Genomic DNA, 18609 nt, shown 5'->3' with positions numbered 1-18609 from the left:
CTAAGGTTACAGAACCAGTTACAAAACTCCGATTAGAAATCAGCAGTTTTGGGGTTTGACTGCAGTGTTCTCTTAACCACTCTTATCACTTTTCATTTTCTTCTGCCTGAACCAAGTACCCATACGAACTCCTTCCTTGAGTATTCAGTTCAATTCAATTCCAAGTATGTAATGGAGTGACACACTAACAAAACGTAGCCCAAAATAAATCATAATGATACATCCTAAAGCCATTTATGCTAGAAAATAACCTTGCAAAAAACCCCTGCTTTTCAGGGGATATAATCTCCTTGTTAAAAATTATCTAGTACCATTAATTTGATATGAAAATAATATCTATTTTTTACTTTCAATTATTAAAAAACCCCTTATATTCTTTCTTCTGAACTTTGATTTGGCTGTTAGATCAAACAATCCTGTTTGATAAAAGGATAAAAGGAAAGAAAGAAAGAAAGAAAGAGAGAGCATACTTTATTAATCTTGGAAAAGGGAGTGTGTAAGATGTAACTCACCCCAGGTAGCAATAACTCTATGTTAATGCAGGCGTGCTGAACAAAATGGGTTTGAAATGACCTCACAATTAGAAAGGTCAGAGAGCTGCTTCTGAGTAGATAAAATAACTAATCAGTGCTTGAAGACAATCCAGAACAGCTGCAGATACACATACCCTTTCTCTTCACCTATTTTTACTAAATTAACACTCTTATAAAGGCAGGGTAGAGAAAATCCATTTCCATTTATGTTCAGCTATTCACCTCGTGGAGACTCTAGAAATAAAACTAAGTTAAAGATTCTGTTTTGTACTGTAGTTTGACTCTGGAGGAATATCAGTGTTAAAGGGGGGGGTGGGAGGGGGAGGAAGAAAGCCATCAGCATGCACATTTCCACAGTAGTGGGGATGGTCTTAACCTAGGAGAGGCTTAAAAGCAGCCTGTGCGCTCCATCAGTTTAGGTCTACAGTCCTTATAACAGCAGATCCTTGCAGAAAAGTCTTTAAATTCCATAAATTAGTCATTATATACAGCTTTTTAAATACTGGGCGTGCCAGCAAACAGAAATACTGTAGGTGTGTCTACACGAGACGCTTTACTGTGCAATGGACTAAACTACTGTGCAGTGAAGTATTACCATCTGCACATGCACACATTTACTGTGCAGGAAATTAATCTACTGCACAATTAGTTTACTACCTATATTAACAAGTAGTAAACTAACTGAGCAGTAGATACTGCACAGTAACACTCATGTAGGTGCTAACTGGGAGCAAATTTGCTCCCGGTCAGCCTAGGCAGCAGGGGGCCACAGGAGACAAGAAGCTATCTGTCCCTGACCCTGGCACTGCTCAGCTCCCCTGCTCCCCCCAGGAGCTTGAAGTCAATCAGCGCCAGAATTAGAGAGCTCTCTGGCCCATCCTGGCTCCCAGGGTAGAGTTGGCAGCTCTGGAGGGCAAGCAGGGGCTGAGAACCCAGCCCCCACCTGTCCCCCAGAGCAGCTCTGTGCAGTACAGAGCTGGATGCTCCAGGTAGTGGGCAGGGGCTGGGGATCCAGCATGCCATGTGGAGCTGCTCTGGGAGACAGATGAAGGCTGGAGTCCCAGCCTACACCCGCAGCGTGGAGCTGCTCTGGGGAACAAGCAGGGGCTGGATTCCCAGCCCCTGCCTGCTCCCTGGAGCAGCCAGCTCCACACTGCACAAAACTGCTCCAGGGACAGGCAAGGATTGTCCCCACCCCCCCAGCTGCTCCCCAGAGCAGCCAGCTCCTTCCAAGCAGGGCAGCTGCCAGCGGGCCCTATGCTCCACTCTCTTCCCCTCCAACCTCCTGCGAGGCAGGAGGCTTGAGCCAACAGCTGCTCCACACCCAGGACAGCTCCCAGTAACCCCCTGGCAGGCAGGGAAGCCGTACCCCACTGCACAGCAGGAGGCTTGCTAGCAGCTGTGTGCCTTGATGGGACAGAGCTAGGAAAGCTCTGCCTGCTGCAATGGCAGCTCTCTCCTGGTCCTGTGGATATCAGGTTCCCTCCTGATGTGCATGAGGCCAGGAGACAGCTGCTGCTACAGCCAGCAGAGCTCCCCTGGACCCATGCCCACTGGGACTGGCCCCATCCCCCTTGCCAGCCCCCAGCTACCACCAGGGGGAGCATGGCACTCCTTCTGGCTGTTGCAGGCGGGCACAGCAGGGCAGAAGTGGCCCTGTACAAGAATGTTCCATTAGGAGCAAATCTGCACGCCAAGACTGAACACATGCAGACATGCTCCAGGAAGGCTTACTGCACAGTACTTTACTGCACAATAAGCCTATTGCAAATAAATAGCACGTTATAACAGAAGGCCTCCTCGGGGCCTGTCTACTAACAGCCACAACCACCTATTTTGGGCCAACCGCCCTCCTTCTCTACTGCCATGCCTTGTTGTTAATTAATTAATGCTCTTAATTAGGCGGGAGGCTACCCATTTCTGCCCCAATGTCACAATGTCAGGGGGCGCTATCTGCGGGTCTGTTCCTCCCATACACTGCAGCCCAAGCCTCGCAGATGCCATCCATTGTTGTCAACATCATCGGCCCCACTCTGGGCCCCAGAATCCTCCAGTTTGAATCCCACCTGGATCTCTCCACTCAGGCGACCTACTCTGCCTTCATTCTAAGCTACATAGCTCCCTGAATAGTTCCCCATTATGAGTGAGTATGGTGTCCCCCCCCCCCCGAGAGTTTTGGCTACACTAGCCCTGGCCTCACCTATAGGCCAGTTGGAACCCCAGGCCCTCCGCTCTTGGCGTCCCTCATGATGGGCCCCTGGCCCTTAGACCCTTCTGGTCCTAGTACCAGCATTGACCAGTCAGGGGATATCAAGACAGGTTCTGAGTCTATAGCCCCACCCTCTCTCTGGGGTCTACCTTCAGAACCCTACTAGCAGGTAACCCACCCAGTTGTGGAAGCTGGGGTTATTAAGGCGCCCCGACCCGCCTTTCACCAGGGTGGTAACTGGCCTGGTATTTCCTGGAGGCTCCTGAGTCACTGAGAGCCCCACCAGGCCACCCAGTCCCAGCAGAGTGCAGTTTTAGGTCATGCCCAGGACCAGGAGCTTCCAAGCCATCCCCTACAGCTCCTGCCCTTACCTCCAGGATGTTCCAAGCAGCCTTGCATCCAGGAGATGTTACTGCCTGGTCTGCCAGCAGCAAAATGCTCTGTTTATGTGAGCGGCCAGAGATCTAAAATGGCCACTGCAATCAAGCACCTGCTTTGCTCAGGCCTTAAAAGTGGCAGGCACCTACACTGCCCTGCCACACACATGTCAATGCACTCAGTGTTAAAAAGAAAAAAAAGTAATTGTGAATAAGCATTTTATTCCAATATCAATTCTTATCAAAGAACATTTCCTTTTTTCCCCTCTTTATTATTATTTTTAGTATGTGTGGTGGTAGTATATAGAGGCCTCAATTGGGTGTCAGGTTCCCACTGTGCTAGCTGTACATAAAAGAAAGTAGGAAGTTCTGGTTCCAAAATCACTTGTAAATCTTAAGCCCCTGGCAGATTTAAAATTTAATCATACAATGATTTTATCGCAGATCCTAGCAATCGTGCATCCTGCCATGCCAGACATTCAAGGTCTGTCATGCTAGGATGCACAATTGCTGGGATCTGAGATGAAATTCCTCAGATCCCATTGTGCGTATGTTGGGGCAAGCAGGCAACTTCACAAATGTTCATGTGCAGAGAGCTGCAGATAAGGGAGATCTCCAAGTGACAAACTTGTCGACCTGGCATCAGATTGCCTGTTGTGGCTTTAAATGTCCCCATGCACAGTGATTGGATAAACTCTCCATGTGCAGAAACATTTAAAGCCATGCCATGAAACCCAATATGTCTGGAAACATTTAAAGCCACTCCTTGAAGCCTGATGCTGGGTTCCATGCCACACATTCAAATTAAAGCAAGATGCAAACCAACAACTAAGATATTCATGCTTCTCTGAATGAGAAGCTTCATGCCTCTATTTACTCAAATACAAGATGAGGTTTTTCTCTCCCAAATAACAGCAGAAGTCGCTTGTCTTGCATTCACATAAAACAATATTTTATTAAATATACTGCATGTATATATACTGCATGCATATATCATGAAACTGGTGCCAAACAGCATGTGCTCAGTCATGGAAGCCAAGTATGAAGTTAATTTAAATGTAGCCAACACTGAGCGTGAGTGTAAAGCAAGGGCCACACATGCTGATAGGAACCTCCAACAAGAATAGGTTAGTGCAACCCATCTGAATAAGAGGCCATATGTACTCAAATACAAGATGACTCTGATTCTAAAACTACCCCATAATAATTAGATTCAATATACGGAAAATGTATAAAAGTGTACTATATTTTTCCAGATATGAAATCTAAGCATTGGAGGTTTCCCTTGAATTTGTCCCCTTCCCATTGTTACAGGAAGGTAAATGCATCAGGAAGGAGGGGTGTCAGATAGCCCCTTTGCCCTCTGCCCTCCAAATTCTTCCCTCTGAACTCTTTCACTCCCACCTTGCTATCAGACCCTGCTCTCCCTAAACACATGGAAGTGAGAAGCAAATTAAAAAAAACAAAACTTGTCCTTGAAATAAACATAGCTATAGCAATTTATATATATTACCCATAGACTTAGTTCACTCAGAAATTATGCATTTTAACTTTTTTGAAACTGCTGCAAGTTTTAGCACAGGTATTCCATAAACACACTTTTAGGTAGCACTTTAGCACCTACTTAGAGAGAGTATTTTATTTTATTTATTTATTTTTATTTAAATTTGTACCCGCAGCCAAACTAGGCAAAACTAATGCCAAATCCAAGTGTCCAGAACCATAAGTGGCCCTACTACCAGCAAACATCCTCCACCCGCACCTGGGGCTTCAGATGTTTCCAAAACCTTTGGTGGGCATCCTACTTGCAGGTCTAAGCCCGGAGGCTTGGGGTTCAGATGCCACCGAGTTTTGCATGCCCTTAGCCATAAGGCCCTTGGAACAAACAAGGGAGGAGACTCCCATTTCCATAAACTGGGCTTAAAGCCGCTGTATCTCGGCGGGTACTGAATCACGCCAGAAGAGCAGTTCTCCCAGGTAGCACTTCAGGAAAACTGCCTTCCTGGACACAGACACAAGGTATTCCCCCTAACAGGTTAAGAAGCCACTTTGCTTACTTAGAGAGAGTATAAGCTATTTATGATATTAGTCAAAAGCCGAAAGGGTTATGATTTACCATATAGCCCACTGAACTGGGCCCCACCAGAGTCAACAGCAATTCAAGTCATGGTGATCCTGCAGCTCAGCACTGTTCAGTATGTGTGGGTACTCCAGATACCCCCACAAATGATCCATGTGCTTATTACTGTCCACTCATGACTGAAACCAGGTGTTCTTATCATGAATCCTCAGATCCTTCAAAAATGTATATACAGATGAGGGATAGAGCAACCTGGTCCAGCTTCACCTCACAGTAAAGAAGCAGGAATCACTGGGAATGGGAAAGAAAAGTGAAGCTCAGCTGTGGGAGTGAAGACAAAGTCAAAATGCATGCAATGTAGTGGCTCACCATGACCTAAAAGAGAGCTGACACTAAGGGTAACTGTGCTTAATGGGCACCATGATGCATCTTATTCAGATAAGTTGCACTAACCTATTCTTTTGCTATGCTCCCATCAACATGTTTGCCCTATGTGGGCCAAGTACTTTATCGTCATTCTCTGTGCTGACTGTTTAATAAGCTTCATAGTTGGTTTCCATTACTGTGCATATGCTGCTTTTAGAAGTAGGGGCCCCACGTTACCCAGTGCCTTCTTCTTACTTCTTATGTATTTGAACAGAGGGCAGGAAAACAGACCTTACGACGACAGGCTGAGAGCTCTTCAGCATGGAAAAGCACAGGCTCAGGGGTGATCTGATGGCCACCTATAAGTTTATCAGAGGTGACCACCATTATCTGGGGGAATGTTTGTTCACCAGAGCGCCCCAAGGGATGACAAGGTTGAACGGTCATAAACTACTACGAGACCATATGTCAGGCTGGACATAAGGAAAAAATTCTTTACTGTCCGAGCCCCCAAGGTCTGGAACAGCCTGCCACCAGAGGTGGTTCAAGCACCTACATGGAATACCTTCAAGAGCAAACCGGATGCTTATCTTGCTGGGATCCTATGACCCCAGTTGACTTCCTGCCCTTTGGGCAGGGGGCTGGGCTAGATGACCTTCCGAGGACCCTTCCAGCCCTAATGTCTATGAAATTATGAAAAAGGACTTTCTATTATCCTTAATTCTGGTTGTTAGCCCTAGCTCCATCTCTGCCTTGGCCTTCCTAACAGCTTCCCTGCAGTCCTGAGCAATGGAGATGTAATCCTCCTTGGTGTTAGCCCCATGCTTCCACTACTTGTACATCTCCTTTTTTGCCTTCAGGCATCCCTGGATGCCTTTGCTGAGCTATGGGAACTTCTTAGCACTCCTGCCCCCCTTGGTACGCATTGGGACTGACTCTCTTTGAGCTTGGAGGATCACCTCCTTGAGGAAGAACCACCCGTTTTGGACTCCCAAGCTCCAAGACCCCAATGCCTCTCCTACTAACCTTCTTAGCTTACAGAAGTCGAGGACCTCTGCCTTGCTGCTTGTTTTCACTACCCTGCACTGGATAGTAAATTCCAGCAGGCAATGATAACTGTCGCCCAGGTGGTTGAGTACCTGCAGACCCCTCACCAGGTTGTCGCCTCTGGCAAGGACCAAGTCCAGCAAGGCATTTTCCCTGGTGAAACTATGCACCTCCTGGGTTAGGTGGAGGTCCTGTATCCTGGCTAGGAACCTATGTGAGTGATTGGACCTGGCTCACTGCTTCTCCCAGCAGATGTCTGGGTAGTTTAGGTCACTCATGACAATCACATGCCTTGACTTTACATCCTCCATGAGCCGACCTGAGAATTCCAGGTCCAGCTCATCCCTCTGGTACTAGTAAAAATGTACATGCCTACAGCCTTTCAGATGGAGTTTCAGACATCTAATAGGTTTAACATTCTATAAAGAAAAGAAGATTGCCACAAAACTCTAATCAGAATGCTGCAGTAGCTGGCTTTAGATTGGGAGAAGGAAGAAAAAAGCATTTAGGAGACATTTAGCATATTTTATAAAGAACCAGTTCCTTTAAAATAAAATACCCAGCACCCTATAAAATATATGTATATTGATTATGAGTGCCTTTTCTAAAGGGTTATTTTCTTACATACATATTTTAATGGACACTAGTTGTAAATCTCAGAATGCTTATTACCTGTACAGAGAAATATCTGAATTACAGGAACTCACTCTACAAAACAAAACTTCCCCGCAAAACCATTGGAATTTAAAGACACAGGACTTACAATAGTATCTATGTAGCTGTTGTTGTTTCCAACTCTCCTGCCCTTAAATATGACATGCTGACATATTTTCTGGTTTTAAAAGTTATGTATGATCAAACACATAACTAAAATAAATATGATCTTTTTTATCATGTTACTGATGCATTTCATTCTAGGGACATTTTTCACTCAAACATTTTTTGTGAACTTTCCTAGCAGACAACTGAAAATTATTTAAATACTTTCCCCATGATTGACAGTGAGGTTCTCTCTTTATTCCCCTTCTACATATGGCAATAACTAACTACATATGTATCAATAGGATTAGTATGTTAATTTAAAACTATTTAAATAAAAGTACTGAAATAAACTGCAGGGACGTAAGCCAGTTTTCATTTATAATGATATAAAACAAAAGTAACTCTTCTGTAGTCAAAGGAGTTTTATCACTCAAAAGATCTAGGTATGTAAAATGAGAACTGGATCCCAACTTTCTAGTCAACACACTTGTCCGTGATTATGCTTCTTTTCCTTGTCTACTACACAGCACAGTGGAACAACTGGAACGTAAATCACAAACAAAAGACAAACATAGAAATGAAGACTTTGACAGAGATCATTTTTGGTTTTTCACATGCAAATGATCATAGAATTTTTTTACTAATATCCCATTCAGAGCAGACGTGCAAGGCATGCAGGCAGAAAAATAATTACAAAGGCGTGCACTTTTCTTTGATAGGCAACCCAAGAGATGACAGCACAGAAGAGAAAAGGCACTTACAGTTGTTCTAGAGAGGCAAGTCCTTTAAATGCTTGCCTGTCAATTGACTGGATTTCATTCTTGTACAAATAGCTGAAACAAGAAACAATCAGTAATATTAGTACATAAACTAGAGCTACATTAAGTTGGAAAAGAAGAATTAAGTTGGCACGTGGAGATAGTTTTTCCAACTACACATTAGAAAACAAAACAAAACAAAACACAACACATGTAGACACCAAAAATACTTTGATTCCTCGATAAATGGTCCTCTCAACTGCTAGAAAAGGAACAGATTGGGCCTTGCAGGCCTTTATACCAGTGCTGGTGAGCTGATGTTCAGTTGACTCTGTCTTGTCCTTCTGGAGGTTCTCCAGACCCTAATTTCTTCTTGAGCTTGTGGTATGTTCCCCTACATTCATCTGGATAAAGTGTAGCTTCCAAAAACCATAGGCCTTCAGTTTTATGTTTTTCTTTCTAATACTTGGTTTGCAAACTGGACCAAAAAATAAAGAAGTTATAGAGCTCTTTAGATTATAATCTACCAAATTTTGAAATACTCATAGATGCATGCGTTTCAGAATATCAAGCATCTTATATTTGTTTCTTCACTTTAGGGGCAAGGATGCTAGGCATCCATTGGTACCCACATGTGTGCTAACCAGACTCTACACATATGAGCACCTATTTGTGAATGTATGTCGTGTCGTTCGTTCATCTCCCAGAGAATGAAATTAAAAACTTCCAAGACGAATCAACGCAAACATCTGTATTTATTATGTTTGATAGGTTCTAGTTAAAAGTTTATAATATCTAATGCTACTGACAGCTAAGATAAATCCCTATGTTCTCAAAAAATATGAGAGTTTAATAGCTGAAGCCAAATGTACACAATTAAGTTATCAACTGTACTTTTTCCATGAAATCACCCTGAAACTAACGTCTTTGGCTTTAATATCATTAGCTTTTGTTATCAATGCTGTCTTCAGTTTTTTGGCAGATTGATTGGAATAGAATTCATTAGACATTTTATACTATGGATGGCAGAAAAGGTAATCCAGACTTTGATGTACTAATGTTGGCTCTCATTTTGACAACAGACTGACTCATTTGAGCAGCTTCCTGATGATATACAGTATATTCTTGGCAGATTTGTCAACATGGTTTCCAAGCTGAAAATACTGGAAAATTCCACCCAACACACAAGATGAAATCCTGGCCCTAATAAGATCAAGGGGAGTTTTTCCATTGACTTCAACAGGGCCAAGATTTCATTTTAGGTCTGTAAAAGAGCAACATTTAGGAACATCAAGTAGGCCTTATAACATTGACTTTAGGGACTTTCCAGATGCAGCAGCACAATTCTTATATGTTTTGCATTTATGATTTTCAATTCATCCATTTAACCATTTTAAAAGGTGGAATAGAATCTAACCTTTACTGTCTTCCCTTAATTAGCTTCAAAATCCTGGTGCACACATGAACCTCACAATTCATGTGAAAGGAGGGTACGCACTGTAAATGAATTGTGGTCTGGGCAGATTCAGGATTTTCACTTTATATGCAGAGATGCCATTTGCAGGTAAGGAAAAGTTATTTTGTTTCAGAGTTGCCAATTTGGGGGATCATGGTAATTAACAAAATCTCTCTTTTCATCTTATCCTTATGCATTTAAGTTCCTATTTTTCCTGCTATCCAAGTATTTTACATACATAATTTTCCATATGTTCTTCATCTTGTGGATCCTTAAAAAGCACTAGTCAAGCAAGCTGAACCAGACAAAATAACAGAGAAAAGGGCAAAACAAAATAGTGACCAGTATTGTTTGGGCTGAGGGAGCTGATGTAATGAGAACTTGAAAGATCTGCTAGCCATTTCACCGCAGACCAGAGGAGGAATAGTATTTCCTATCTATCTCCTACAGCAGTGGTTCTCAACCTTTTTTGTACCAGGACCCATTTGTAAACATCAATGAGCAGTCTTGATCCAGTGTCCCCCACTCCCGACCCACTGCCCCCTACCCCCAAGTCCCAGTCCCACAGTGTGCTGGGGGGAAAGGATGGAGGCGCTCCAAGTACCCCCTTGCAGGCTGGAATTCTGCCAGCCTGCAAAGGAAAAGCCACAGGTTTCCCATGTTATTTCTCCCTTAAAGAAGAATCCATTTTTAAAGTCTGCTGATCAATTTTTAAAGTTTGTTCATGACCCTTTCATATATTCTCAAGACCACCTTTCGGGTTGCAACCCACAAGTTGAGAAACACTGTCCTAGAGCTTACTGCAGGCCCTTCTGGTCTGACCTTAAACTATGCCAGGACATACATTTATATACCCTTCAGCAGCAGTCAAAGAATACTTAAGTGACCCTACTTCATTGTGTGCTCTCTCTCTGAAGACCCTGACTACATCTACACTGTACACAATGCATTTCAGAGCATCATCCTCAAACACACTGTGCTACTGTAGGAGGGCAGCTTCCTAACCTGGAAGAAGGTCAACTATGTCTAAGGCACAAAGATGTCTAATCAACATGGGGACAGTAAGTGACATGATCACTCATTGGTACTAATTAGTCCACTCAAAGTGCCACACAAATACAACTACTGTTTTCCTGTTAGAAAGCACCCTATCTGAAGCAACACAGGGTGCTCAAAGATGCCTCGGTGGAGCACAGTGTATTTACTGGATTGTGGCCTATAACTCATACCAATCCACAATGTTTAAAAGGACCATGTGCTGTAACAAATATACTAGCTATACCAGCCCTTACAAACCAGAGCTCTTTAATAAAGTATTTAAGAAGAAATAGAATGACATGAACAGTGAGACAGAAAATTCATAGTAACGTAGCAACTAAATTTACACAAATCTATGAAAAGTCAAAACACTCTGGAGAAGAACCCAAAATGTTTAACAAGCTCTTTTAAACTCAACTGTTTCCAGTATCTGGAGCCTTGCAAATATAGTTCTGTTCTTTAACAAGCATACCCTCCAAAGTTATCCTAGTCTTAATAAAAGTGTAATTCAGGACACAGCAATATGACTATTTATAAATACTTTAATCTATTAAAACATCAAACTATAAGAATGTTGCTAATGATGGATAAAGCACTGAATTAAAGTGAATTGAGATTATATTTAACTAGTCTTATAAAATATTTTATACTGCCATTATTACTTGCTTTCTGTACACCTGCAAAGACTTATGCCATTTCCAGAAACACAAGAAAGGATGATTCCTGTCCAGCATACTTCACAAAGCAAAGCAGACAGACAGGTAAGCAAACAGAGGGAAGAGATGGAGAAAAAAGAGATTATATATGATCTGAGCCTTCAAGAGGCCAATAAAAAGATTCAGTGTAGAAAGCACAGCAGAAGTGGGCTTTTAAGAGGGGCTTAAAAGTGGATATATGCTGTGCAGACAAAGTTTAAAAGGTCACATTACATATAGGAGGTTGTTCAAAGACAGACAGAGGTGATTGTTCAGGACGCTTGCCAGCAAATAATAAAGGATGATAATGTTCAAAGCCAGTGATGCAAAACTTAATGGGTGAGTATAAGGAAGGAAGGAAGACATACAAAAAACTAGAACTCTTGGGTCCAAAAGGAAGGAAGAAAGACTTATATAGACCCATAAAGAGATTATCAGTATAAATCTGTGATGACGCCAGATGAGGAGGTACCTGGTGGATTCAGAGGAAACTGATGTGATCATGCCATCAAACACTGAGAGCATCAGCAGCTACATTTTATATGCACTAGTTAGGAGAGGAGAGGAGAGGAGGATATAACACTAGTTTCCCTTAACACACCTTTTCTTCCCCTGCACTCTCTACCTTTCAAAACCCTACCACTTATTCTATCCCTTCTGCTTTGTTAGAAGCTTTCTCCATGTTCCTGTCACCTTAATTATTTTAATGTTCTTGTGCCTAGATTCAGACCACTCACTGCTCACTCAGTTAACATGTCCATGTTCTGTTGCTGGATTAAATCTTTTCCCAGATTAAAACAGACCATTTCATCCTTGGTCTTAATTCCTTGTTTGGCTTCCTGTCTACTGCTTCATAATCAGGCCCTTTGTTTCTAATGATAAGGTCATTTGTAACCTTACTCTTACCTACATATCTATAAGGCTAGGGACAGACACTCAAAAAGCCTGAGCCTGAATTGATTCAGTCTTTGCAGATTAGCTTAACCTGCTAGGCTGAACTGGTTTATAACTGCACAGACATCCCAAACATACAGGCAAAGGTCTGCACTGGCTCAGGCTAGAAGCTGGGGGTTGCTAGACCAGCCCTCCTGTTCCTTCCACAGTACTGAGCTGAGGGGGACGTGGCCAGACCTCTACAGGATGCTTTGATTAGCCCAACAGGGAATTGATAACAGTGGTTCTAACCCCCTAAGTCAGTGTCTCTCACCCCATTAAGGAAACAAGAGGGACATTGTCAGCTAGCTGTTGATTCTGCCTGTTAGTTCTACAAGGACCGTAGCCAGCATGTGGTCTGCTAGCTAATACACAGATACCTCCTCAGCAAGACAAAGGGGAGGAGGGAATTCCTCCTTAGCAGGGAGTGATGATGGGGACAGGGGGAGCAGCCTCTGGTCTGTGCCAGAACTGGAGCCAGGGAGTAGAAGGGAGTGGCCAGCTCTGCTGTGGACCAGAGCCCCACCCAGCCCAGAGAGTATGCCAGGATGCTGAGGTAGTCTGATTTAATTTAAGCCAGCAAGGGGTCTGAGACAGACATTGCATAAACCAGTTTGGGCCAAATCAGTTAAGTCTGATACTACATTTGACCAGGTTTCTCTCAAACCAGTTTCAGCCATATTTAAACTGGTTTATGTACACTGAACATCCATTCTGTTATAGATTTAAATCAGTTTCTGATCACTTAACCCAGTTTGTGTGTAATGTCTGTCCCTAGCCTTAAAGTTTTTTCTACCAGTTTGCTCTGAAACTCTCACCTATCATTTCACCTTCCACATCCCCCTTTCTGCCACTAGCTTTATTCAGTGTACTACATTACATTAGTATCCACATCTTTGTCTCTCATATCTACAAAGAAAAGTAGTCCACTACAGCATTACAGAAATCTAAATAAACACATTACATTTATTTTTTGTCAATCTTTCTGTACCAGTGCCAACTAATTTACCAGAGATGAATACAGATACAAATACCATGATCCCCAACAGAAACATTGCTCGGAAATGGTAAAACATACTGCACATCTATTATTTACCTCATATGGAGACAACGTTTGAATCTTTGTTTTAAATAGTGGTGTTTACATGCTCTCTTCCAGAGGGAGACCATATAGTCTGAACAACAGACATGGGAATTGGCTATACTTTAGGCAAGGTTTGGATTATAGGCAGTTATTTTGGTGATAAAAAATACCATCCAGAACCAAGTACTTCAAACTGAAATTAAAAGGAAATAAGGGAGCATGCATATACATTCATGTGCATGTGCATATATGCACATATGTATGCACATGTGCACGTGCACACACAGACATGCACACACTTAGTATCAAAGCAAAATAAACATTTTCCTAACTGCAAAGAAATTAATTTCTGCTCTACTTTTCCGAGTTATATTGTTAAACTGGCTAATATAGAGATCCCATGTCAAATACTGTAACACTGTGACCACACCAATGATTCACCGTAACCACATCAATGATTTCAAAAACAACAATGCAAACTAGTTTGACACTTACAAAAATAAAACATGCATGTAGTTTTTTTCTTTTCTTTAATTTTATAAAAAAAAGATAGGATAGAATGTGGAGAAAAAAACAAATTTCTGATATATTTATTACTTTAAGTATACAGAAAATTTATCAGCCTTTATCACTTGTTCTTTATAAACTTTTAATTTTGAAAGTTAAAATATTTCTAGTTGTCCTTGTCACGCCACTCTCCTTCAGTCCCTTTAACCTTTCTTTCTAGGGAACAGTATAGAAGGAAGCACCAAGACAACTTTCAGAAAGAAATACCCAGTATGGCAATTTTACATTTTTGAGATCTCCTCGAAACTCTGCAGGAAAAAAGTCTTATCCCATGTAAAATAAAACATTTAAAGTTCAGCCAAAACTCATTTTCTCTCCGGGGTAAATATTGACCTTACTTATTCAAATACTATCATTTAGTGATTTTTTTTTTTTTTAAATTCAAAATAAAAATTCATGCAGATTTTCTCAACTGGTAAACATCTGCTCATGAAATCAACTGCATAACCTTAGGCCCCAACTCTAAAAAAAACTCAAGTGGCTTCACACATGAATTATCTAATTGAATTCAGAGGAACTAATCAAATATAGAAAGTTACTCATGTTTGTAGGTATTTCCAAAATTAAGCCCTGCCTTAGGGCTCCTGAAAAATAACTCTCTTCACCCCACTCTTAAATTATCTCTTAAGAAATAATTAACTCTCTTCACTCCACCCCTCTTAAAATAGCCCATTTATCTTTCTGGGATTAATGGACTATCTTTGCTTCCCTTTGTTTAGAAGATGGGTTTTTAACTTTTTTTAATAAGTGTACCCCGGCAGCTGGACAGAGAGCAGAGAATGGCACGTGGCCAGGTAAGTAGCAGGGGGAGTGCACGGTGAGATGCAGAGCAGTGGTAATGAGAGGTGGTGGGTGGCAGCTGCCGCCACCAGGTGCAAGTTTCCCACTCCCCCCTGGGCATCTGGTCAGCCAGGCAGCATCTGTGCAGCCCACAGAGGTGTGCCGTTGCCATTGCCCTTGCCCTCTCCCCAGCCCTGCTCATGGGAAGCGCAGCACAGGGTGGTGGGAGGCAATGCTCCTTCCCTGCCTGCCTGACTGCAAGTATTCCATAGGGCCTTCCCTAGTACCCCCAGGGGCACCTCCGGTTGACAACCCTTGGTTTAGAACACTGCTGACATCTGCTTAGTAAACTGAAATGGTCAAAGCACTCTTAGTACATTGATACAACATAACCAAATTGTTCCAATTTAACATATTAAGAATCCACATTAACCTTTACTTCTGGTATTTCTTCTGTCCCTGCTCTACTGTTGTATGTTTACACTACATTCCAAAGTGAAATAATTGAAGTTCGAAAATGTAAGTGTAAAACAAATCTTATACAAGGTTAGGTTAACAAAACAGAGGCCACTGACAACTTCCATCTTTTTAACTGACATGTCACATCCAAAATTTTTAGGGAAGAAAAGGAAAAGACCTTCCCCTCAACAGTGAAGTTGGGTGTATCTACACATGCAATTAATGCTATACAAGTTTACTGAGCAGTATATTACTGCGCAGTAAGACAGTCCTGCAGCGTGCTGGCACAGCCCACTCCAACTCTGTCATCAGAACCTTTGCCCACTGTGCAATGGCTCCTGTTTGCCACCCTATTCACCCTGCCTACCCCACCATGCTGCGCAGCCATGTGGCCAGGCTCACCACTGTGTATGAGGCCCCCAGCTCCTATATAGACACTGATCAACCCCTGGCCCTCTGCCCAGCCCCTAGCTCCTGTGGCTCCAGTCCCACCGCCTGTGGGCCTGCCCAGCCAGCAAATACCGGTGGCTGCATATTGTTCAGTGCACCTGGGATGACAAGTAGTGGCTAGACTCATTCCAGATGGCCTGGTCCACCATCCAGGAGCTCCCTGACCAGCTCTGCCTGCACCTGGAGTAGCAGGCCAACACCATGCAACTGTCCTTTCCTGTGGGGACCCACCCAGCTGTGTTCAAGCTAGCCACAACCACCAGTCTGAGCTGTTGACCACCTTTTCAACATGTGCAAGGTAACTGCTGGGGAGGCCATCCTGGAGGTCTGTGGCATCCTCCAGGACATGCTGGACACACCATGCTCTGGGTCAATGACCCCTGGAGGTGGTGCCAGAGTTCTGCAACCTGGCCTTCTCCCAGTACATCAGGGCCCTGGATGGGACCCATATCTCCCATATCCACCCCGTGGCAACCGCCTGTACTGCAGTCAGCAGGGCTTTCATTCCATCATGATGTAGGCCATCCTCAACCACAACGGCACCTGTGAGCACCATCTGGGCTGGCAGGACCCATGATGCACACATTTTCTGGAACTCCACCCTGCCAGCTCTGATGGAGAACAGGCTCTTTGCACCAGGACTGCTGGACCTACAGCTGGGTGAGGTGACAGTTCCACCCATCATCAGAGACCTCAATGACCCACTCTTCCCCTGCCTCATGCAGCCGTACACTGGCCAGCTGGACCCCAGCCAGGCACGTTTCAACAGGTTCCCTGGGCTGGACCCACACACTGGTGGAGTACACTTTCAGTCACCTGAAAGGATGCTGATGCATCCTCACAGTCCACCTTGAGGTCGCATAGGGCAACATTCCCTGGGTCATCGTTGCAGCCTGTGTGCTGCATAACATCTGTGAGGCTCGGGCGGGAGCTCTTCCATGAGGTGTGAGTAGAGGCACAGCAGGAGCACCACCTACAGCAGCACCAATAGCAACAAGGCCCCTCACCGAGGCCCTAAGCAAGCTGCACACCTGACAGCAGGGGCCACGCCACCAAGTGGAAAAGGTGCTGGTGGACCACCTCCTCCTGCACCCCCTGCTATAGGACACATGGCCACAGACCCCATACTTACCGCACACCCCCAAGACCAAACTCACTAGGAAAAGTTTTCTGCAAAGCACATTATTCCCCTCCACAAACACAGACCCTGTCCCACCATCCCTCCCAAACAGATCCCATCCAACCCTGTTCTGAACAACAGAACCCCACCACAGCTGGTGCCTCTCCCTCACAGCTGAGGATGACACTACTGCTGGCATCAATGCTCTTCTCCACATGTGAGAGGCCCGTAATTGCCTAGCTGAGGGGGCACTGGCTGCTCAAAGTTTTGCATTTACTCCCACCTCCATGCATATTGCAGGGGGGAAATTCAGGGGCCCAAGGGGAGCTCAGCCAGGCCAGGTGAGGAGGGAGGGGTGGGGCAGGGCTGGGAGCAAAGCTAGGGGTGGAGAGGGGAGGGCCCTTATCCCAGTGCAGGGCTTACTGGGTGGGTGTGACCAGTATGCCTGGTGGTCTGAGTCTGTCCCCACTGATGGTAAGGATGTGTGGCTCCTACACAGAGGTGCTGGACAATGCCATGGACAGAGACCATGGCAGGACATGCTCCTGGCACCCCGAGGGATCCTCCCCCTACTGAGGCGGAGGCTTTGACTTTGGCCATACTCGAGAACATGGCACAGCTCTGGGGAACACAGATGTGGTTTAGCTGCTGCATAAAGGCCATGGTTCTGCAGGCAGTCCCCAAGCAGCAGTTGTGGTCAGTGACGCAGACCTACTATGCCCATAGTGCCTTGACCTTTATGCAGCACTGGTGTGTCAATTGGTCATGCTGGTACTCCCGCATGCGGCCCACCACGGCCTCATAGATGTGGTTGTTGGAGTGCCCAACCCCGGTGAATTGGCTCTAGCCCCAACCCACAGCACCACGAGGTCCACAGTCTTAAGCTGGGACCAGTTAGGCCTCTAGGACACAGTGTGGCATCAGGGATGACGCCAGGATCCATGCAGGCTGCTGCGCATTAACAGGGGGCCACTTCTCCAGAACCCTGTGGCTAGAAGCAGGCGGCACAGGCCCTTGGGGTCACTGCAGGGTTTTAAAGGCCTGGCTGAGGCAGGCAAAGAGCTGCCCCAGGCCTGGGGCTGGAGAAGCTCTGAGTCCCGTGGCCCTGGGGTTAGCCTGATGGTGGCCCCTTGTGGTGGGGCTAACTGGAAACAAATCTGCTCCTGGCTGGCATCTACACATACTATATTGTGCTAACTATGGCACAGTCAATTATTTGCAGGTAGTAATATTAACCGTGCAGTAGACTAATTTACTGCACAGTAAGTGCCTGCACATGGAGATGGCAGCACTTTACTGCACAGTAAATTAATCTACGAAGCAGTATAGCATCTTGTGTAGATGTGCCTATTGAACATCTAAAGCAAAAATGGAAGATAAACACAGTAGAAAACTCAGGATGGGGTAGTCAAATGCATTTGTTTTTAAACTTTCATTGAAAACAACAGAGACACGCATTCAACTTAGTCTCAGTTAGCACACACTGATAAGAAACCAGAAAGCACTTGAACATAAGAAAACTAAACATTACAGGCTTGCCTGTACAGAGAAATTATTCTGTACAGAGAAATTATTGTGTGGTTAGTTAGAGTGTTAATTTACACTACACTAGCTACTCTGCAGTAATTTCCCACGTGGATACTCTTAGGGCACACTAAGAATGCCTTTGTGTGAGATTACCCACTCCACTGAACCTGGTCCTAAATTACTACAGCATTTTAATTTTTCACTCCATTTCACTGCACAGTAGAGTCCTTGTGTCAATAAGCACTAGGTCCATATAATAGACAGGCCGGTCTTTGACTTCATGAGTTCTCTGGGGACAGACTGGGGAATTAAAATTCCCAATTTATAATTAGGAAAATGATCATCACTACAACTAAAAATTGGAGGCA

At 44.2% G+C, this 18609-nt stretch overlaps 1 protein-coding gene across 1 annotated transcript in view; it reads right to left on the bottom strand.

The window, feature by feature from the left end:
• The window catches only part of PXDN (peroxidasin), an 80355-nt gene extending 71213 nt beyond the window's left edge, over positions 1–9142 (bottom strand). The window contains exons 1-2 of the mRNA XM_019538147.1: positions 9056–9142; positions 8136–8305 (exon numbers count right to left, since the gene is read on the bottom strand). Coding sequence (XP_019393692.1) covers positions 8136–8305; positions 9056–9142 — 257 coding nt within the window. The remainder of the gene's footprint in view (positions 1–8135; positions 8306–9055) is intronic.
• Between the last annotated feature and the right edge of the window lie 9467 nt (positions 9143–18609).

Source organism: Crocodylus porosus, unplaced genomic scaffold (genome assembly GCF_001723895.1).
Source record: "Crocodylus porosus isolate Cpor-Errol unplaced genomic scaffold, CroPor_comp1, whole genome shotgun sequence".
Taxonomy (NCBI): domain Eukaryota; kingdom Metazoa; phylum Chordata; order Crocodylia; family Crocodylidae; genus Crocodylus; species Crocodylus porosus.
Note: the sequence above shows the minus strand (reverse complement) of the source record. Positions and strands in the feature narration are given on the sequence as shown.